This window comes from Lygodium microphyllum, chromosome 20, assembly GCF_053477565.2.
Source record: "Lygodium microphyllum isolate KBCC chromosome 20, Lygodium_microphyllum_v1.1.10, whole genome shotgun sequence".
Taxonomy (NCBI): Eukaryota; Viridiplantae; Streptophyta; class Polypodiopsida; order Schizaeales; family Lygodiaceae; genus Lygodium; species Lygodium microphyllum.
In genome coordinates this window covers 59,710,440-59,734,965 of record NC_141154.1, presented here as the reverse complement: position 1 = coordinate 59,734,965, position 24,526 = coordinate 59,710,440, and the positions used below count along the sequence as shown (strand labels likewise).

At 41.7% G+C, this 24,526-nt stretch overlaps 1 protein-coding gene across 1 annotated transcript in view; it reads right to left on the bottom strand.

Moving 5' to 3' along the window:
* Positions 1–24,132, bottom strand: part of LOC148018944 (pre-rRNA-processing TSR1-like protein) — a 106,729-nt gene extending 82,597 nt beyond the window's left edge. Inside the window, exons 1-2 of the mRNA XM_087701434.1 lie at positions 23,976–24,132; positions 23,740–23,865 (exon numbers count right to left, since the gene is read on the bottom strand). Of these exons, the coding sequence (XP_087557560.1) occupies positions 23,740–23,827 (88 nt within the window). The 5' untranslated portion in view covers positions 23,828–23,865; positions 23,976–24,132. The remainder of the gene's footprint in view (positions 1–23,739; positions 23,866–23,975) is intronic.
* Between the last annotated feature and the right edge of the window lie 394 nt (positions 24,133–24,526).

Below are 24,526 nucleotides of genomic sequence, written 5' to 3'. Positions count from 1 at the left end.
GGCTGGGAACGGGCAGGAACGTTCCATGGGCGTTTCACTGGTAGACACATGCCAGAACGCGTTAATCCGTTCTTAAGGCCCGGAACGGGCGTTCCCTATTTCTATGCCTTTTGTACGAGTACATGGATAAGATTGAAGAGCCGCTCAACAAAAACATCTTCTTGTATCGAGATAAGTAAGTCAATCAATGACCATTCATTCTAATTTCACCTTGTTAATCATATGTATGAATCTATGATCTATAATGATTCATAATTTATATTACTATGCAGCTGACAAGTTAGCTTTTATAAATATTATAGAGGGTAGGACATTCACATAGTGTGGAATAGGAGATGGGATTGGTTTCACAAACCAATCCATGTTGTTGCACACTACTTGCATCCTCTTTGGCTTAGCAAGGATCAATATGCAAGTGAGGAGCTTGAAGAGGGGCTGCAAAATTATTTCAGTAAGTGGGCCAATAGAGATGTTTCCATCATTATGTGACTTGAGAATTATCTTCTCAAGTTTCATAATCACTCTCTCTCATTTACATGCCCCACAACATAGTTACATGAGACACAACTCCAACCTGTGTCTTGGTGAGAGAAGTATGAAAATTGTGCTCCAACATTGATTCTTGAAGTCCTATTATTTGGTGAAGCTCGTGACAAGGCCATAGGCCGTCCTCCAGCCCGTGATTTATCCAAGCTTTCTTCCGATGAGTAAGGTGACTTGGCAAATGTATAGACAAATCGAGACAAAATAGTTGTCCACATCCAATCGTTCATGTTTCTCTCTTGCACTCCAGTTGTGATAGCCCACATCGAGCATTTGATCGCTACTCAGAAGATATGGCAAGAATTGGATCCATTGTACAATCAGATGACTGTGATGAAGCCGGTGTCTCCTGAGGTACAAATGTGGACATTGAACCCGTCCAAGTCAACTTCCATGTGGTAGCATGTCAACCTTCGGCAATTACAGATGCAAATCCAGAGTGCACAAAAGGCAATTACCTTAGAGGACGTAGCAATAACTCTTCTCTCGCAGTGGATTGCCCTGATTTAGTGCATTCTACTCTGCCTTGATTGCTTCAAGGTGGACAAACACCCTTAAATGGGAGGAGTGGGTTCCAATGGTCTTGGATCAAATGGAACAACTCAAAGGTCAGACTGCTCCCAAGATGGAGGCGTTTACAAGTTAGTCTCCTAAACAGAAGGCAAAGAATAGCAATAAGAAGAAGAACAAGAAGACCAAGCAAGACAAATCTAAAGAATCTACTTATCACATTTGTGGCAAGACGGGTCATTGAAAGGAGAATTGCCTCGATAGAAACAAGAATGGCACCAAGAAGGAGAAATCTACGAAGGGCTCAAAAGCGGTAGCTGCTCCTTCATCCACCACCTTTCTACATTTGGAGTTGATTGAGGACTCTACACCAGCGACTTCTAATGCAGCAATGATGGCCCCACAGTCTCGTGAGGAGATTGTGAACAATGGTGCTTTTTGCCACATGACTCCTATAAATGGTATTGCCCATATGCATTCAATCGATAGGCAACTTCTCATTGGTGAAAGCTCTTCAATCCCTATCAAAGAAAACACACTTCATAGCTTGCCAATGTGACATGCGTGGGTCGTGCATAAATCTACTCAAGGCTAAAAACTACAAACTAAATAATTAGCCTTGTGTTCCATAAATAAATGAGACAACCAACTATTGGAGCATATGTATGGATGTCAAACATATCACTGCCATCATGCAAAGACAACTAAAGTCCAATCTCCATCAATGTGCTTACTAACTTGCAATCTTGGAAGCCAAATCTCTGAAGGAGTTTACCAATATATCTAGACTATGACAATCCAATGCCTCTAGCATCATGAATAAACTGAATGCCCAAATAGTAATGCACAAGCCCCAAATCTGACATAACAAAAGTTTACTACAAATTTTTCTTAAATGCTGAAATTTGATCAGCATGTATTCCTGTGAGCAAAAGATCTGTCCATATAAAGACAAATGACCAGCAAGGATCCCCCCTCTTTGCATATGTAAAGAGTAGACTCTAATGGGCTATTTATGAACCCTTGGTTAAGAAGGCATCAATTTTTGAGTAGCAAGCTCATGGAGCTTGTTTCAAACCATACAAGGCCTTTTTCAGCTTACATACCAAGTGTTCAGATCCTTTAACTACAAAACCAATGGGCTGTTGTACATACCCTTCTTCCTAAAGTTCCCCATGTAAAAATGCAGTTTTAATATCAAGCTAGTGCACAATCCAACCATAATGGGCAGCCAATGCAACCATATACATGATAATGGTCATACAAGACATAGAAGCAAATATCTCCTGATAATCAATGCCTTTCTTTTGCACATAGCCTTTTGCCACAAGCCTGGCTTTGTACTTATCAATGGATCCATCCACTTTTCGTTTCAACTTAGAAATCCATTTAGTACCAATGGCTTTCTTCCCAACAGGCAATGTAACTAAATCCCATGTTTGATTCTTAATGATAGAATCATATTCAACTTGCATTGCTGCCATCCAATACACACTCTGTGCATCCTCAAAAGAATCAGGCTCATCACCATCATGTGTGTTTGTTGCCATAACTAACTCCATAGCATTAGCATAATCATGCAGACGTGTTTGTCTTCAAGTACGACCAGCAAGAAGAGCATTCAAATGACTATCTTACATAGTTTGCAAATACCATCTAGGTATGTGCCCAACTTCCTGATTATGTTCATGCTCTTGTTGAACCTATTGTTCAACATCTTATTGAATATTCTGATCAATGATAGGCTGAATCTCTGCATTATTTAATGGAGCAACCAACTGAACATTTTGTTCATTCAATGGAGCTCCAACTATATCATCAAAAGAAATGGGCAGCAGCCCTTCAAACACATCTTTTGCAGCATGATATGTGACATAACCAGTAAGAGAGAATTTTTATTTTTCATCAAAAATCACATCTCTATTGACAAATTTTCAATGCTTTAGTAAGGCACCTATTCAAAATGTAACAAGCACACATAACTGCTTCCATCTAAAAAACCTATGGCAATTTCTTAGTTTTCAACATACATCTGGCTCTCTCCATGAGTGTTCGATTCTTTCTTTCTGCAACTCCATTTTATTGTGCATTATATGCAGTAGTAAACTAACGTGCAATACCTTTTTGCTTTAGAAAGAAATTCAGCAATGAAGACATATATTCCACCCCTCGGTCCAAACAGAGTGTCGTGAGGACATGCATTTTTTAAACCTCACTTAACATGTGGATTAATTTTTAATCACATGGTTAAGTAAATGTTACACATGTGAGATATAATTGGGATTAGAGTAAATTTACAAGCCTAGGACTTGAGGAAATCACGAGTCAAAGGCAAAAGTTGCTATAAATATGTTGCACAAGTACTTAGTGGTATCTGGTGCCATTTGTTAGCCTAGGTCATTCATTTGGTCATAAGTGTCAATTGGTAACACTAGAGAAGTAGCGTTTAATGATACCTAACGCCAATCTAATGGTCAAGGTTAGCGCAAAGATGCTCGAAAATAAAAGTTGCCTAGCCAATTTAATTATCGGCTGGTCAGATAATTTTTCTAGGCACCAAAATAATTATTGGATTAATTTTAAATATTTAAAGATAAAAAAATTAATATTTAATTATGGATAATGCTAGAAAAAACATTTGGAAAGGATGCCACTTGTCAAAAATGCCCATGCAAGACTGAAAAACGTCTTTAGAGGTTGGAGAGAGGCATTTTAGTGCATTCAACAATCAAGAGAGACGAAGGAGATGCTGCTAGTCTAATCTGTAGCCATTGGAACCTGGAGGACCTTCTAAGGCAATCAAGGGCAGAAAAAGACCAATCTGCAGTAGGCGACAGTATCTACAAGCTGTTGAGACAGGACAGCAATAGTAAATGACTGATTTTTTTCAATTCTTCATAAAGAAAGTCTAAATTTTCTCTCTCCTTCGCATTCTCTCTCATCTCCCAGCCTTTCTACAACCTTGCTCCGAAGATTACAGCATTGAGATCACTAGAGACTGAGAAATTTCAAATTTCTCTACTATAAACCCTAATCTACAGAGCAGAAATTAGGGTTAGCAATAGCCTCGAGAAGCATGCCAAAAATTGGAAGCTCCAAGACTTAGATTTAACAAGGCTGAAGCTTTTTTCAATCAAACTCAAGTAGAGGGCCTAGCAAATCAATGAATTTGGGGCATTTTCCATCTCCATCAAAGCACATGAAGGCCAATTGACTGCCCAAATCAAGAGGCAAATCATATTGAAGAATTGCTCATCATTTTGGGCCGCAAGGGGGTTGGAATATGTAAAGGGATTGGAAAAATTCCATTGTATATCAACTTTTTCTTCAATTAAGTTAAAGAAATACCGAAAAGGACGCTAGTTTTGGAGCCAACAAGGCATCCATTGTTCAAGATTGTAAATTAACTTGCATTGCTAATTTTATAATAAATGTTGCTATTGTAACTAAGTTGTAAATAGGAAATTACCACCCATCCACGGAAAGAAGGATGGTTACATGGTTCCATTGCCGAGATGCCATCAAATCCTTTGAATTGGTGGGCTCGTGGCATTGATTGCAGCTTGGGACTATTGCATTAGTGCTGAAATTGCTCTCAACAATGAATTACAACAAGCACATCTTCACATGGTGATATGGGATCAAGTGGAGAGGATGCATCACTCCTTGGTCAGTCATGTGGTGAAGGGGGAAATGCAATGACCGATATTGGGCATGGTTCTCAACATGGACAGCGAGCTGAAAATGTGGAAAATGACCCAAATGTTGGCACTTCAATCAATGGATAAAGAGATTGATAACCAATAAGGAGCTGAAGAATTCAATGATAGCTTCAAGGATCGAATGCGTACAACAATAAATCTTTTTGTTGAAATGGCAAAGGATCTGCAATTTTCTCAATTCGTGAATGCCCCAAGGAAAGACAGCAAAGGCAAAGAGAATAAGACATCTTCTACGACTTCAGGACAACCACAAGAACCAAAGGAAATACCTAAGCTTTCTTTGGAAGAGCCCAAAATGCCTAATGAGCACAAACAGTTGATACTCGTGGGGCACCAAGTGCAAGAGCATGGCCAACTTGGCAGTGCCAATCCATGAAAACATGGGCAGCAAGGTAATTATGCATATGCATACATGGGACAGAAAGAATACTTTGGTGGTAGTACCATTTTTCATGCTATGGTTGGACAGGCACCGCATATAGGAATGTATGGCTCAAATCCCTATGGTATGCAGCAGCTAATGCATGGCTCACAACACCCAATGTTTCTCAGTAATGCAAGTGGAATGCCTAATTCCATGTATGGCAGCATAGGCATGATGCCTGGAGCACAAAGCGGGCAATATGGATACGTATCTACACCCCCAGGGACTGTTGGAGTACAAGGATTTGGTGCTGGTCATGTAGGAGCATCTGATAGTGCTGGTTATCATGTAAATACAGCAAATGCACCCTTTTTGCAGCAGCCTATTTATGATAACTTGACACTCACACGTCTACCGAAGAACTATGATGAAAGTGGCAAAAGTGTGAAGTTCAAGCCTTCAGTGGTGCACAAGATAGGCTGAAAGCACTTGTTTTTATTCAACAATTTGATACAGCCTACTCCAAAGGCAACTTCACAATGGCATCTAAGATACGAAAGGCAGCCGCATTTTTGAAGGGAAATGCATTGTAATGGTGGTCTACACTTCTTATTCAAGGGAAGCCACCTAGCACTTGGGTTCAGTTCAAGCAAATGTTTGCTTCGAATTGGTTAACAAGTGCCAATGAAGTAGACATTATGACAGCTTGGAATCGGTTGAATTCCAAAGATTGCAAGAACTTGGATTAGTATAATAAGAAGTTTTGAAATGCATTGTTGCCAGTTACTTCTTATCACACAGTACCCCTCCATGAGCACGTGGAAAAGTATATTTGTGGTTTGCCAAAGGGTATTCAAGATTTTTGCATTAAGTCCATTGTTTCCAACATGTCTCACCTTATAGAAACTGCTACTACAACCGACACATTGCTACATGGAAAGGATGCAAGATTCCAAGATAGTGATGCCAAGCCACGTGTCACTGAGACCAAGGCTGAGAAAAAGGGTAAATCTGAAAATAAAGCTGAAAATCAGAGTAGATTTTGGCACACAAAGAGTGGAAGATCAAGGGTTAGGTTTTGAGAAGGTACTTGGTAAAGTTTCACAATCATTCACTAATGGATGTCAAATGGATGGAGGAGGATGACTTGGCAAACCATCCTCAATTGTTACAACTTTACCTTGATGCTTTTTAGTCAGAGCCGAATTTAGTTCAGGCTCAATCACGTTTAGCAAAGTAAGGGTCCAGAGTATTACGTGATGCTCGTGAGGAAGCTAGCACCTCCGCTCCTTAGTGATGGATAGCTTTAGATGTAGTGGATATCAGATGTATTCAGCATACATACAAGATGTTGTAGCTAATAGTATGTTTACCAAGAGATCACTATTCAGTGTACTAGTTACTATGTTTGGTATACAAATGGGTATGGTTTTCACTGCAGCTCTGCAACTTTACATTTACATTGATTAATGATCATCAAGGACTGATTAATGAATGCCGGTTTTCAGTGTATGATCATTAATATTCAGTGGTATTCAGCTGGTTTTGTGGACAGCAACATATGTAATGATGCCATTGATGTTTTAGCCATGGTTTATACTATGCTATGGTTTGGTTTTGCCAGATGAATTGAGCTCATGAGAAATAGACATTTCATAAGATAATCTAGTACAGTTTTTGAGATCCTTTGTGAGTCTTATGTTATGTTGGTTGGTAATCTTCAGCATGTGTTGGACATATGGAATGGTTGAGTAGCAATGTGTAATGTTGTGTTAACTATGATGCCTTGTGGAAATTCTAGTCCAGTATTTTTCTTTTGATACATCTAGTAATGCAATCCAGGACCATTGCAAGGATTTTAAGAGGGAGGGTTGTCATGAGGATATGTATTTTTAAAACCTCACCTAATATGTGGATTAATTCTTAATCACATGGTTAAGTAAATGTTGCACATGTAAGATGTAACTAGGGTTAGAGTAATTCACGAGCTTGGGACCCGAGAAAATCACAAGATATGAAAGACAAAAGTTGCTATAAGCTATGTTACACAGCTACTTGGCGGTATCCGGTACCAGTTGTTAGCCTAGGTCATTCATTTGGCCATAAGTGTCAATTAATAACACTAGAGAAGTGGCATTTAATAGTACCTAACACCAATCCGATGGTCAAAGATGACGCAAGGAAACTCGAGAATGGAAGTTGCCTAGCCAATTTAATTGTTAACCAGTCAGCTTGTTTACAGCAACCTCATAAAACATACAAAAAATTGGAAGCTCCAAGACTTGGATTCAACACGGCTGAAGCTGTTTTCAGTCAAATTCAAGTGGAGGACCCAACAAATGAATGAATTTGGGGCATTTTCCATCTCCATCAAAGCGAATGAAGACCAATCGACTACCCGAATCAAAGGGCAAATCAGATTGAAGACTCGTTGGTCATTTTAGACAGCAAGGGGAGTTGGAATACCGAAAGGGATTAAAAAAATCCCAATGTACATCAATCTCTTCTTCAATTAAGTTAAAGAAATACCGAAACGAACGCTAGTTTTGGGACCAACAAGATGTCCATTGTCCAAGATTGCGAGTTAATTTAAATTTCTCAGTTTTGTAATAAATGTTGCTGCTATAACTAAGTTGTAATCACAGAATTGCCATCCATCCACGAAAGGAAGGCTAATTTCAGAGAGTCTTAATCTTACAACCATATTGATTTTTCACAAGTGCAGTAAAAGCTAAAAATGCATCATACACTTCTGACTTTTTAATCAATGAATGTGATGCTATGAGTGCTAATCCTCCTAAAAATGGCTCTAAACGAAATGATATAGAGAGTGCTTCACTTATAAAAGAAGCGAATAGGAAGAATATTAATACGACCTATACTTCTCATACACTTATAGTGAGAGGTAGAAATTGTGGAAATGGAAATAATAATCGTACTAGAGACTCATAACCCGACATGGGCAAGTCTAAGTCTTGTGGACAATCACATAGTAAATCCTGAGGTCCTAAGTTCTCTCTTACTTGTGAATATGGTAGGTAGCAATGTCACATAAGACCGCAATACCATAAGATGTGCAATGATAGGCATGAAAAAGACAAAGGAAAGTGTAGGATAATGACAAATCTTTTGATGATCTTAGCATTATACTAAACCCAAGAAAAATATGTAAAGTCATCAATGAAGGTAACAAAGTAAAAACATCCACCCAATGACTGTGCTTGCATGGGTCCACATATATTTGAATGCACAATCTACAACCTGGCCTTAGCTCTAAAAGCAATATCATAAGAAAAAGAAAACTGATGCATTTTAGCCAAAATGCATCCCTCACAAATGTACTCAAGAGGTCTCTCCAAGAGAGGTAAGCCTTCTAGCATCTGCGTAAGTTGAATAAGCATCAAACTACCATAATTCACACGTCCCATATGAGCATGCCACAACTCTTCCTGTGACCTAGTAGAAGTAACAGTAGATGCTAAATAAACTAACTGATTAACAGAGTGAGCATCTAACTCATAAAGTCCATGACATAATGTGCCAATGAGCACTAAAGTCAAGAATTTCTTATCCCTAACCATGCATTTGTCATCATCAAAAGTGACCTCCATTCCACATTTTGCGAAAGAAGAAATGGACAACAAATTCTTTTTTATCCCTAGCACATATAAAGCATTATGCAAACGGAAAGTAAAGCCATGGCTTTCAAAACAATCTCTCCAACATCTCTAACAAGATAAGATGCATTGTTAGCACATTGTATTGATTCGCCAACAAGAGCCGCAACAACAGAAGTACGCAAATCCCTGCGCAATGTAATGTTCTTAGAAGCACCACTATCAAAAAACCAAGTACTAGCATCCTTGGTAGAGCTGAATGCTCTATCTGCCCAAGAAGAATCGTAACATCAAGTATAAAAACAATAGTTATGGTCAATGACAAAAGACGCGGACACTATGGTAGTAGAAGTAGAAGCTGCATCTGAGATTGACATCCCAAACTCCTTTTTCTCCTTGGCAATACATTTCCTACATTCTGTAATACAATGACTTGGCTTTTTACAATAATGGCATTTGCCCTTCTTAGTTCGTGTGTCCCCATAAAAACAATAATCACAGTCAATGACAAAAGACGTGAACTATATGACAATAGAAGTAGAAGGTGCATCTAAAACTAACATCCCAGACTCCTTTTTCTCCTTGACAATGAGTTTCTTGCATTCTATGATATAATGACCTGGCTTTTTACAATAATGGTACTTGTCCTTCTTAGCTTGTGTACCCCCCTACTTCTTATTGTTCTATGAAGTTCCAAAACTTCTAGAACCCTATGGAGCATTCTTGGGCTGACTGCCCTTACCTTTTTGCTTTGCCACAAAAGCTTGTTCAAAAGCTACTACATTTGCACCACTATTGTTCTTTGTTTGCCCTTCTTCCAGCAATAAGCTAACCAACTGAAGAAAAGTAAGTGGTTGTGGAGAAACCCACATTGTAAGATTCAATGCAGTGTGAAAGGCCAAATAAGATAGTGGCAAAGAGTTCAAAGTAAATGAAATCATTTGAGCATCAAAATAATACTCATCTACATTGATCAACTACTAGCGTAAGTCGTGAATTTTATTTACGGTGATCTTGCATAGCATCACCTTCTTCCATCTTCACATTTTCAAGCTTCTCCTTCAAACAAGAAATGTGTGCCTCATTCTTACCAGCAAACATGTGCTCAAGTATAAGCCATGCTAGTTGTGAAATAGTAAGAAAACGAATATGCAGGATTATCAACTACTGAACAGCCAATGAAATAAGTGACAATGCTTGTACATCCCCAGTGTCCCAAGCCCTCTAAGCAACTATTCTTTGGGGTGGTGGTTGCGCGGCAACTTCTTGCCTTTGTCCACATCCTACTGCTTGTTGAGAGGTTGCCGTTGCACCCTCTTGCCTTTGTCCATGACCTCTTGCTTGTGGAGGGGTTATAGGACCAAATCAACAGGATGTACTTTTTCCCCACTAACATAATCCCAAAGACCTTTTGGAACAAGGACATTTTTCATCATAAAGGACCACAAAGAATAGTTGTTGCCATTAATTTTTTCTCTTTCAAAACATAAATGAGAACATCATTCTATCCATGAGCTACCATAATAAATGTCACTTAATCAAATGCAAAAAGAGCAATTACAAGAGTTGGCTGACCTGGAAATCTTCAAATTACCAGAAATTACAGCAAATACCAAGTTGTAATCGACCAAATTTAGTCAAAAGAACCACCAAATCATGTCACACAACCATTACTACCTAAATTTGATGAAATTTTCCAGATTTCAGCAAACAGCACGCTGTCCAAGGCAATAAGAGTGCTCAGTAGCACTAAAAACACAAAATCCCAAAAAATTTGACTGTCCAATGTGCATATTTTTGGTCAATGTCAGACTAAAAACACATTACATGTGCCAATGTCTGCCAAAAATACAAAAACCCCAAATTTTCTGACCCAAGTATCTACAAATTTCTTCAATTCATGCACTGAAGCACTTGCTGAAGCAAAAATTTACATGTCCCTGCAAAAGCCCTTTACTTTGGCTTTGAAATTCTGATCAAAATAATAAAATATACCTGTAGCAGCTGCATAGATCTGAAAATATACTGACATGGAACCTCAAGAGCAAGCAGATCCAGTTCTGAGCTGCGTGGCTGCTGACGTGGCAGGCTGGAACAGATCTGGAGCAGTTCTGGACTGCGCAGATGCTGATGTGGCAGTTCTAGACTATGCCTGCAAAATTAGGGTTTTCTAACTGTTTTGAACAACCACGACAAGTTGCAGAGGTTGAGGAGAACAAAGAAGGCACATCAAAAACACACGTCGCCACAAGTAGGAGCAGCATGTGGGCTGAGCTGAGAGTGAGAAGAGCAAAGAGATAGCTGGCTGAACAGCTCTGATGCCAAATGTAAGATTGAAGTACAGCAATGGAGCAGAAAGGAGTGAACACAACTGATAGAGAGAGGGAGTGGTCACAATTTTCATTACAGAATGTGAAGTGAAAAGTACAAAGTACAACCCTTAAGACTTTAGGGTCGTGAAAGTGACTTAAAGTGCATTCACACACGTGTGCATTGTGCGGTAAGTGACCAAAATGTGTGATGTAAATACACAAATGAAAGTAACAGTGATTGGGGAAAAAAACCTCTCTTACGGAGAGTAAAAAAGTACCCTAGTGTCCTACGTGCAGATCACTAACACTCCTGTGTACGCATAGGCAAGAGTAAAACCCAACACTGATGTTACCATCGACATTAGTGACCAAAAATTGGTCTAGGCTAAATTTTGACATCAGGTACCACCTCGTACCTGTCAGACATAACTTATTCCAACTTTTGTCTTTGGCACCCACTACATCCTTGGGGTCCTTGAATTGTTACCATGAAAGAACTGCCATATGCATCACATGTGTTAACAACCTTCCATATTTGATTAATAACTTAATCAAATGTTATCGACAAGATTAAAGCATCTCAAAATTTCACGTCCCCATGACACTAAACTATTGAGCTAAAATATGCATTACTTGCTGATTAGCCTCTTAAACAGCCCCAAAACACACTAAAAATACTCTTTTAGAGTAAAACCCTACAACTGGGAGTGGTTCGAGAGAGTTCAATGGAAACCCTAAAACGGGGAGCGGTTCAAGAGAGTTTAGTGGAAATCCTAATTTTTGGGGCGCCCTTCCACATCTATAAATGGACAGGCTGCCCCCATTCAACCTTTATCCTTGTTTGCAAGTTACACCAGCCCACACACCCTCTGCTGATGTTGGCACCCAATTTCCAGCCTACAGCCCGCCTCCACCTGCTCTCCAGCCATCCTCGACTACAGCCACATTGTCTAAAGCCTGTCCAATGCTGCAAGCGACAGCTCTCAGCTGCTAGCAACTGCTCCAGACTGCCCCAAACTGCTCTTCAGCCTGCTATCCATCATCTCCAAGGTCAGCCAGCCTGCGTTTTCAGCATTGCAGGTCCTGACACTCTCAGACACTGTTTCAGCCTGCTATTTACAGCAAACTGTGCACAATTTCCAACCTCTGTCGGTGGTACACTGCTGTGTTTACCAGTTTCCAGCCTCCAAACTACTACGTTTTGGTGACTAGCCTGCTGCCATTCACTATTCAGCACTCCTACACTCTGACTAGTGGTCACAAACTTGGGATCCGTCTCCAGTGGACGTCACACTCCGACATTGCTTTGCCCTTGAGCACAATGTACACTCTTACATAAATTTACAGCATTCATTCACTTCAGAGTTGTGTTCTCTCTCTCCCTTCTTCTGTTTGTGTTTGAGTTTTGAGTTTTGCGTTTAGGATTTGAGTTTTTCCCTTTGTGTCTATGTCTGTCTCTTTGTGTTTCTGTTGTGGTCAAACACTCTATGTGTCCTTAGTGCAAACCCTAGCAGTTTCCTTCACATGGTATCAGAGCCGGTGCTCTTGTAAAGAGTATCCTGCGGATATTGTGGAGAGCTAGTCTTTGTGCGAGGCACACAATACGACTCGTAACCGAATCACCATGTCCCAGAAACCTCCTTTTCCAGTTCCTATGATGTCTTATCAGCCTTCTCCATCATTGAAGGCCTTGAGACGGCATTATGGACTCGATGAGGAGGACAACACTCCACCTTCACCAAATTTCACTAACATGACAGAGGAGAACTTTGAGAAGTACTATTGCAACAAGTATGGTGATGTTTACACCCCTCCTACCAGTTTTGCTAGCACATCCGGACCAGCAGGTGAGGCTCGCCGCCTCTTCAATCATGGAGGACATACGGCATTCGGAACGTCTGGCGATCCATCTTCATCATCTCAGCCAGGTCCAATGTCAGGTTTGTACAATTCTTCTGTGTTGCATGAATCAAAACCCTCGCATGTTTCTTCTTTTGAGGTACAGGATCCGGATGGCTTTGCATATGTGAACTTCAATAGAGGGGGCTCACGAAGCAAACGAGATTCAAGTACATCTACAGCTGTTGTTTCATTTGAGCATATCACACACACTTCTCACTTCCCTCCCATCCCACCCTCTTCTATATCACACCTCTCATCATCTTTCCAAAACCTTGGATTACACTCCACATCTGCATCACACACCCTAGGGGTTGGAGCTTCCATCTCCGCTCCTAGCACCTTTTCCTTCACCCCATTCTCTACCTCTTTACACCATGATACTTCGTTAGGGAGAATGCCACCCTTTAACACAATGCCTCTCACCTTTTAGCAAATGAGCACACCCATAACTCCTGGGTCGTCTATGATGGGTATCCCCCTTACTATCCCCAGCTTCACATCTCTCATGACCACTCAAACGTAGGGGTTCCCATCCTCAGCTTATGGTGTGTCTTCACACTTTCCTTGGGTTACACCTACGCAGGGGTTCCCATCTTCTACTTCCCGTGTTCCCATCCCACCTCCTTGGGTTCCTCATGTGGCTACCATGCCCATGCCTAGTCAACCCATCCCTACCTATGGATCCACCTTGCACACTACACGCATGCCTAGTGGGCACTCTGGGGCCCATTCCCAAGTGTAGTACTCCACTCCCCCATCCTACCCCCACTACACTTTTTCACACTATCCATCTCCGAGCACTACCACTCCAGTTGCAACGGCCAAGAATGCCTTTACGGATAAGACACCTTTTAACGGGTCAAATTTTACCACTTGGTCTAATTTCATGCAATAAGTGCTTGAGTCTCAAGGTCTTTGGGGCCTTGTCATTGGCCTAGAGCCTATGCCGGACCTTCGACTAGCTCACCCTAATTATATCCGTCAATGGAGAGCCCGCAATGCCACAACCAATGTTGGGATGATGTAGGGATCGCTTCCTGAGTTTCACTCTCAATTGCAACACTTCCCGCTTGCGTCAGAGCGTTGGAGTCACCTTCTCAACCGCTATGCGGCTCGTGATCGTACCGGCGCATCAATCTCGACTTTAAGCTTCAAGAGTTCTCTATTAAGGAAGGGGACGATCTAAAAGTCAAGCTGGCTGAATATAGGCGATTACTTGCCGAGTTCACTACTATTGGCTCTCCAAAGTCAAATGATAATCAGGTTACATTCTTCTTGAATAAGTTGCCTGACAAGTATTTCAATTTCATTCAACACATCATCTCCCAACCTAGATTGCCAACCTTCTACGAGTTTGAGTGCCAGTTCTTGCATTACGCGAGGCTGTATGATCAAGTCCACAAAAAATCCTCATCACAGCCTTATTCAGAGCAGAGGGGGTTGGTTGCCTCTTCTTCAGGAGGGACAACCACTAGTGGCAAGAACTCGCTAGATGCGAAGGCAAGCCAATCAAAGGGTGACTCCTCTTCCTCAGATGGAACCAAAGAATCTAGACCTATTTAGCAGCAACTCCCTAAGAAAAACCGATTTTGCACACATTGCCAGAGAGCAGGCCATGTGGACGAGGATTGTTCCTCCAAGGCCCAATGTCTGCCACCTAAAAAGCCTCAGCAAACCGCTGCGACTGCACAGTCCAGTGGGGCTATGTCCTCCGTTCCTACTTCATCTGCTCCTTCAACACCCGTTTATTAGCTACACATGAAGAGTGTCTACAGCGTCTGCTTAATAAAGTTGAATGGCACAAACAAGTAGAAAGTTAACGCCCTTTACAAATTCTTGATGAGGAATGGAGTAGTATTTCAATGGATTTTGTAGCTCGATTATCTCATATGAATTGAGGTCGTGATATGAAAATGCAATCCATGAACTTTTTGCATGATATACAAGAAATGTTGATGATTGTGAGGGAAAGCATTAAAACGCCCTAGGATCGTGCCATATTTTATGCTAACCAACATAACACTCCTTGAGAGCTCCAAAAGGGCATGCGGATTTGTCTTAAAGTCCTAAAGGACACTAATTCAATGACTATTGGCAAGTGCTATAATTTATCTTCAAGATATTGTGATCATTTTCAAATTACCAAGAAGATAAGGAGCATATCTTGCAAGCTTGATCTCCAAAGATCTGAGTTCACCCTGTGCTCTATGTGAGCCATTTAAAAGAACGATCGGGATAAGGTGAATTGATAGTTCTAAGTGAGGAAGTCACGTGGCTCAAGGACACTACTCAATGTGTTCCCATAGAACCCAAATTGGTTCTTGACCACAAGATTAAATGATCCCATATGACCGTTTATTCCACTTATATGGTCAAGTGGACGAATCGTCTAGTAGTGGAGGCTATTTAGCACTCGATCCATTCATGGAAGAGTCGTTTTCCCACTTCATTTCTAAGGACAGCAATCATTCGTAGAGGGAAACTGGTACATCCTTAGACATCCAAATGGACACTAGTAACATTGGTCACAATTGTTATATCCTTAGACATCCAGATGGGTGCTACTAGTATTGGTCACGATAGTTATGAAGTGACCTAGTGAGAATGCACTAAGGACACTTCGGGACTAGCTGGCTTCTATTTACAGGACTCGAGGCCCTAATGTGTGCATTCATTGAGTGATCACCACTCTTGGACTCTTGGCCCAATGGTCGACACAATCGTACACCAAGATGATGTGGATTGGTTATGTGGAATCCCAACCCTTGGGATAAAGTCATGATATAGAGTGTTGCTAGCTCGCAAGCTCAAGGATAAGCCAGTTTGGCTCTATGGCTAGGAGGTAAGTCTAATGTCCAATCCCTCATAAATATGGCTTGTATCATGTCGCAATGCAGGTTGAATCCTACGAGACTTTGTTAGAGATTGGCATCCCTTGGACAAGCAATCATATGCATTCACTAGCAATTTTGTGCAGTCACAGCAGGCAAGACACGTAGCAATCTATTGGCCATACAACAAGTGACGTCAACAGGCGGCAATCAGCGCAAGTGCCACATGGCATAGCAAGTGCAGTCAGCCAGTTTCAAGGCAGTCAACTGCATACCTCCATTATTTTTGGCATTTCTTTTGGGCTATTTATTCTGCCAAGCCTCCACACACTCTCAGTCATTCTGATCACACGTTTCCAAATTGTTGATCATGGAGACTGCTTTGAGGTTCACAGATTGTGGGATCTTTGAGGTGAAGACATACACAGACATACACTCTACGCCTGTGTACATATCTACTTTCTTATAAAGCATTCTTCATTGCAGATTTTGTGTTCCATTGTCTCTTTCTCTCTCTCTTCTCTCTCTGTTCACTCTGTCGATCATACACTTCCGCACCTCATCACTCTAACATGATATCTGAGCATTGAAGGACTGACTAGGGGTGGACCTACCTAAAGAGGAGAATTCAGTGTGACACAAGGCTGTGTTTTCCACATTCAAGGGCGAGCAAGAGGGCTGCGCATCAGAACAAGGCTGAAGCGAGTGTGGGCATGCAACGAAGGAGCAAAGTTGCTGAAGCTACTGCTGATTTTTGCTGTTTGAGAAGGAAGAAGGCTATGTTTTGGGCCTTCAAGTGCAGACTTTACCTTTTCATCACCTCCGACATGTGAAGAAGGAGTAGGACGAGTGAAGAAGAGCCCTAGCAAGCTGCATTCACATAGTCAAAGGGGGCTGCTTTTTGTGTTTTATATAGGCATTTTAGATGAAGATGTCTTTTGAGGCCGAGACAAAGTTTTAAGCAATCATGGACCGGAAGGTGCTCGTGTTACCAACTCTTCCATCTAATCAAAAACTCAATGGCGAGATTTACTGTGTCTGGCAGTATGATGCTTGCCATTTTGGAGTCCTATGATTTGGCAGAGCTTACGGAGGCTATCCATCGTCCTTCTTCGAGAGACAAGTCCAAACTCTCTACAAGTGATAAGTTGGAGTTGACAAAGGCTCACACACATTGGGACAAATTAAATGCTCGCATCTGCTCATTTTTATCTCTCTCATGCACTACAGTTGTGATCTCCCATATAGAGCATTTGACGATGGCCCGAGATATATAGCTCGAGCTTGATCAGATATATAATCGCATGATCGTCATGAAACAAGTTCTTTGGAAGTGCAGATGAGGACCATGAGTGTCAACAAGTCATCTTCTATACAAGAGCATATCAACAAGCTGAGGCAACTTCAAATGTGGGTGAAAACGAAGGAAGATGATCACTTCTGAAGACATGGTGATCACTCTTCTTTCACAATTACCACCTCGTTTCAGTGGTTTTTATTATGCCTTGATTGCCTCAAGGCGGTCGGAGACTCTTCATTGGGAGGAGTTGGTTCCTATGGTCTTAGACCAAGAGAAGCAGTTGAAAGGGACCAATGCTTCTAAATTGGAGGCATTGATAGGTCAGTCCTCTCACAAGAAGAGGAAGGACCAAAAGAAGGAGGACAAATCAAAGAAGAACAAGGAAAAGGAGTCCACTTGTCACATATGTGGCAAGACGGGACACTCGAAGGAGGACTGTCCCGACAAGGAGAAGAAGGAAAAGAATAAGAATGAGAAATCTTCAAAGGATTGCTTTCCTTCACTTGGAGGTGGTTGCGGCATCAACTCTAAAGGCCTCTGATGTTGCATTGACGGCCCCATACACTCGGGAGTGAATTGTTGACAGTGGTGCCTCTTGGCACACGACTCCTTCTACGGTAGGTGTTGCTCACTTGCGGCCTTTGCATGGACAAATTCTCATTGGTGATAGTTTTTCTTTCCCTATTCAGGGACGGGGTAATATGCATCTTATTCCAGCTAGGTAGAGTGGTGCCCATACATCCAAGGTGCTTTATGTGTCAGCCTTCGGATACCATCTTCTTTCGGTACACAAGCTTTGTGCCCTCAGCCTCTTGGTCGAGTTTGATGTGGATTCCTTTCGAATTCTTGATCGTGGATCCAGACATATCCTTGCTTTACGTTATGAGGAGGATGGAGTCTACAAGTTACGGTCTTCTTTTGCCTTGACTTCTCTTCTTCTTACCTGTCAAACACAGTCCAAGCTTTGGCATGCTTGGTTTGGCCATCTCAACTATGATTACCTACGGAAGGCGTCTAAGAGATAGTTTGTTCAAGGTTTGTTGGGTATTGTGGTGAGCCAACAGCCATGTGTATCCTATATCCATTGGAAGCAAACTCGTGATGCTATTTCCAGCAAGGCTTCAAGGCAATCTTCAACACCCTTGGAGCTTGTTTCTACTGATCTTTGTAGACCACTGCGGATGGAGTCCCTTAAAGGAGCTTGTATTTCATGCTAATTGTGGATAATTACAGCACGATGACATGGGCTTATTTTTTGAAGCTGAATTCGAAGGCTTTCTCCCACTTCATGGATTGGTTACTCTTTGAGGAGAACCAATCGGGCCGAAAACTGAAGACCTTACACTAGGATAAGGACGGAGAATTTGTTTCTAATGAGCTTGCTCATTTATGTGCAGATCGCGGTATCCACCAGGAGTTTGCCAACACAAACACCCCTTAGGAGAATGACATACTGAAGCGGAAGAATCGCAGTGAGATCAAGATAGTCCATACCATGATGGAGTATCGACAAACACCTCAGTGTCTATGGACTGAGGCTGTGGCTATTGCAGTCCACATTCATAATTGATCCCCTACTTCCGTTGTTGTTGGTATGACACCTTATGAGGCATATTTTCAGTCTAAGCCAAATGTTTCTTATTTTAGGGTTTTTGGGTGTGACACCTATGTTCACATCCCAAAAACACAACATGACAAATTTGAAGCGGCTTTCAAAAGACAAGTATTTGTGGGCTATAGCTCGCAGTCTCAAGGTTACCGATTGTATGATCCCATTAAGAGGGATGTCTACACGAGCCGTGATGTTCAATTCGTGGAAGTTCCATCCTCGGAGGGGGGTGAGAAACACCCCGTTCTTGGAGATCCCAAAGATAGTTGGGCGCCAGCGACTGTCCCTCTCGAGCCCATGCCTCTTGAGGACTCTTCTTCATATGAGGAGCTTATTTCTCAACCACTGGACTTACAAGTTGAGCCCAGCAGTTGATGGACCTTCCAAAGACTTCAACAAATGGAGTGACAAGGAGAGATCCGGCTTCCTCGTTGGGCACGTGACACTCTTCATAATGCAAGGATTGAGGGGATCCCTGAGGAGTGGCAACCACAAGATGGCACGCGGCATTTTCGCAGAAACCAAGCACACCACCCTGAGCTTGTGCACACTAATTATTGTTTGATGACTCGTGCTATGCAGGATTAGGAGCCTACCTCTGTGAAGGAGGCTTTACAACATGATCATTGGTGAAGAGGGATGGAGCTGGAGCTGGAGTCAATTGAGAGGAATAGCACTTGGTACCTTGTGTCTAAGCCTTCTCATAAGAAGTTAATTGGAGTCACATGGATCTTCAAGACCAAGTACCGTAGTGATGGCATCTTGGACAAGCACAAGGCCCACCTTGTTGCTAAAGGTTTTGCACAACACCCAGGCATTGATTTCCATGATACTTTTGCCCCTAAAGCTCGGATGGCTACTATTTTGCAGTTCTTGCCTTGCTTAGCCATGGGAGATGGCCGGTCTATCAGCCAGATGTGAAGTCCGCCTTCTTGAATGGAGAGTTGAAGGAGGAGATCTATGTTGAACAACCTCCAAGCTTCGGTCCTTTTGATGGTAAGGTGTACAAGTTGAGGAAGACCCTCTATGCCCTTAAGCAAGTTCCCCGTGCTTGGAATGAGAAAATTGACTTGTTCCTCCAAGAGAGATTGGGGTATGAGCGTTCCAAGGCCGACCCACAACTTTATGTTCACACCACAAGTGGAGGTCGTGTGCAGTTTGTCCTTTGTGTGGACGACTTGATTGTGGCAGGTGACCATGCCCAAATAATCAAGCACACGAAGGCAGCACTTCATAAGAAGTTTGAGATTATGAATATGGGACTACTTCATTTCTTTCTAAGTTATGAGATCTATCAGACTTCGAGGGGGATCTTTATCTCCCAACAATGGTATGTGCAAGAGCTCTTGACTACGTGTGAGATAGAGGGATGCAATTCTATTACAGCCCCTATGGCTCCGAACTGGAAGGCCACAACTCATTCCAATTCTCCTTTGGCAGATGCTACCCATTACAAGTATTTGTTTGGCTCCTTGATTTGGCTTCTCAATATTCCTGTTGATTTATGTTATGTTGTCGATGTCCTGGCTAGGTTTGTGTGTGAACCCAGGATGGTGCGTTGGCAGGCTGCTCAAAGAATTTTACGATTCCTTCGAGGGAGCCTTGCTCTTGGGATTTATTATCTAACAAGTATAAGTAATACATGCTTGGTGCTTGCAGGATGAAGTGATTCAAATTGGGCTAGCGATGTGGATCATCGGAGGTCCACGACATGTTATTGCTTTACCTTGGGTGCCGATGCTATTTCATGGAGCAGCAAGAAGCAACCCACAGTTGCCCTATCTTCGACTAAGGTGGAGTATCGCATGGCATCTTCTACCACATGTGAGAGTGTGTGGCTCCACAAGCTATTGGAGAAGCTTGGTTGCCCGCATACAAGTTCTACTATTCTTCGATGCGATAATGAGAGTGCCTTGCCTTGGCCCAAAACCCTGTGTTTCATGCTAAGACAAAGCACAACGAGATCCAATACCATTTCATTCGGGAGAAGCTTCTAGATGAGACTATTGATATCGGAGGACAATCTTGTAAACTTGTTTACGAAGGCACTTCCTCAAGCTTTACTTCGACAACACTCCAGATCCCTTAGCCTTATATCCTATCCAAGATCTGAGAGGGGGTGTTAGAGATTGGCATCCCCTAGACAAGTAGTCATATGCATTCACGAGCAGTATTGTGCAGTCGCAGCAAGCAGGACACATGGCATTTTGATTGTACGGCAATTAATGCAACCGACTTACATTATTTTTGGCATTTCTTTTGGGCTATTTATTTTGCCCAACCTCCACTCACTCTCAATTATTCTAAACACAGTTTTCCATATTATTGATCGTGGAGACTACTTCGAGGTTCATAGATTGTGAGATCTTCGAGATGGAGACATGCGTAGACATACACTCTACGCCCGTGTACATATCTGCTTCCTTATACAACATTCTTCATTGCAAATTTTCTATATTCCACTATCTCTTTCTCCCTCTCTTCTCTCTCTGTTCACTCTCTGTCTTGGTCATACGCTTCTGCACCACTTCACTCTAACAGACCTTTCATTGATATCAAAGCTCAACCAACAATTCGACGAAAGACCCAATGATATGCACAAAAACACTTTCACTCACGGAATCGTGATGGCGCATGCCTAACAAGAATACTTTTATCTCATTCAGGATGGTACATCAATTCTAGGAATAGGAAACCAATTTTTCACAATGATTTTGTCGAGGGCTCAATAATCAGTGCACATTCTAAATCTGCCATCATTCTATTTTCATTTTCTATTATTAGGGTTCAAATCTAATCAACATTGACTTTGTGCTTTTTCTTTAGATATCTTCTAGATTAGGAGTCGTGATGAAGTGTTAAGAGTTCTATAGTACTTCTGATGGTGCATTCAAGCTCTTTCTTAGGTCTATATACACTCCATTCCTCCTCCATTCTTGTTGTATTGGATCACATCCACTAGAAAGGGAGATTAGAGAAACTACTAATCACCACACATGCTATTTACTTGTGTGGTTTGTATGGTACATCTCATGTATTTTGCTAAGGATTCAATTACCCGTTCATTAATTGATTCAATAATCTCTCTTTCATTAACATTAATTATACTTCTCAATGTTTTGTAATTGCGATTCATGCATTTTTGTTGCTCATTCTCACGCTCAGCCACTATCAAATTGTGGCACACTTGGTTTTAAATTGAACCCTAACAAGGCCACAATTATTACAAATCTTGAATCTAAGGATTTTGATTCAGTGCCACTATTTGTGTTGTAATATTGAGATTGAAACAAATCATAGGTTCTTAACTTAACAAGTCAAAGCGTGAATCAAGGGAGAGCTCGCAGTTGCTATTTTCCACTAACCCCATTTATCACAATACAACAAGAATGGAGAAGGAATGGAGTATATATAGGCCTAAGAACAAGACCCAAGACAAATGGGCTAGCCCTAAATGAGCAATCCACCTACCCATAAAGGTGCCAAATAACAAACCTAATATATAGGCTAATACCCATAATATGTACACCACTAACACTAAGAGCTTTAGTTGTGTCCAATTTGTAAAGATAGACGGAAAGGATGGTGCAACAACAAAGAACCATTGACATGTGACTACAGTTGTTGTATTATAACTCCAATAAAGACTATCCCTACTATGAATTTATTGGATGGCAATCAACAGTCACAAGGATTAGGATGTAAATCTAGACAAGCATAGTTGCCTTTTTATGTTCTTTAAGAAAGTTACGAAATCTCCAACACTCTAATGAGACAAGAAACACCTAATGTGAGATGTGCCTAGTCCTAGCGGGGGAGAGAACTAGGATTTACTCGTGGTGGCTACGGAGGATTGTAAACAAGAAGACCAACTTTTTGCTTTGGAGTTGCAATTCAGCTATCCATAATCCCAAGAATGTCTAAAAAAAATAGTTCTTAAGCTTACAAGTGCTTGGAAAAGTGCAAGCATTGGAATCACTTCCTCAATATGAATGGGCACTTTGATAGGTGATCTTATCATGGTGGCTTCTTGTGGTGACAATGGTAGTTATTCAAGAATGAGGGCACCTTTAGAGAGAAACCAAAAATGAGTTTGTGGCAAATATGTAACCCAATACAAAGGAACATGCACAACCTAGTACAAAGCAACTAGAAGAGCAAAAGCAAAGAAGAACTTCAAGTAGTATAGAAGCTTCTTTCAAGATATAGAGCTGAGTCTCTTCTTTTGAGATTTGACTGGGCAAAGTATATTGTAGACAATCATCCATCCTACAGCAATAGGAGATGGTCATGATCAATCCAAAAACTTGAATTTCCATCAGTTTTGCTAAAAGATCTGCTTTTCATTCAGCAAAGAAAAGTCAAAACACTTCGAGGATTTCCCAAGCTAGAGCCAAGCATGCTACCCATCACGATCATCCAGGAAATTCCTGCCCAATTTTTTCAAGGCCAAAATGCATCTCCAACTGTTCCAGTTTATCAGTCCAGTTGTCTCCTCCTAATGGATATCAAATTAAAAAACAAGTTAGCTCCATTAACAAGCCTAACCCTAACTCGGTGTATCAGTGCCTGGTGCATGAGTTGGTAAAAGATGTGTTTCACCATCTGCAAAGAAAAGTCGAAATAGTTCAAGGATTTCCCAAGCTAGAGCCAAGCCTTCTGCTACCATCACGATCATCCAGGAAATTCCTGCCCAATTTTTTCAAGGCCAACACAAATCTCCAACTGTTCCACTCCATGAGTCCAGTTGTCCGCTCCTTATGGACATCAAATCAAAAAAACAAGTTCACTCCATTATCAAGCCTGATCCTAACTCGGTGTACCAGTGCCATGCATGGCTCAGTCAGTGTGGGGATTACTACATCACATTTTTAATGTATAATCAAAGTTCTAAGCATTGAGAAGCATGTATGACCTACTCTCTCATCTTCCTGAACTCCAACAAATCCAGCTCACAGCATGGTCACATGAGTACATTATCTAGTACAGAAAAGACAATAAAGCTCCCGATGATCGAACACGCAAATACCTGTGCCCGACTTATGAATGTTGCGAGATGATTTGGTTGAGAAGCGAGACTTGTGAGGCTTGTTCTTTTGAGAACGAGGGTTTCCCATTATGAAACTGCGTTGCTAACGCAACAGTAAAAATTATCCTGCAATCACGAAAGTCTCTCCTTCACTGTAAAACGAACAAAGCTCCTGCAATCTGCAGTTTGTAGACACACAACGTATAGTCTGATAAGCACACAAAGCTCCTGATTACCGTGCTTCGTTCTAGTCTTCCTCCCTGTGTCTCGACACAAGTCGTGACACAAAACGTCCAACCTCTTCGTAAGGAGATGCTACCTGGCAGCCTAGCTCGCAGCTTCCTCCGTTGTTGAGACGTAGGGCGTGAAGAGGAGTTTCTATAGTGTTCAAAGGCGGTATATATACTTGTACTTTTGATAGCGCCCATGGCTATATACTCCCTTCCTTACAATTGCTCGGGTCGGTGTTCCCATCACCATCAAAAAAAAAAAAAGGATTTAATCTATACTATTAGTTAAGGAGAGGTGGGGGGCGGGTGCCACGCATCCAGCACCCACCCCCCGGCAAGAATCGCGCCCGCCCCGACACCAAGGGGTGAGTCCAGGCGCGAAACGCCTAGTGTAAAATGAATTGCGAACTTGAGTTTTGGTCAATTGGGTGTTCACTCTTAATGTGGCGTAGGGTCCATAATAACTCACATGCTTGGAGGTAACCTCATCATCATTAGGCCCTTACCATGTTGTCATCCTCCATGCACCTCTCCGCATGGGAGGTGGCGGTGGAGAA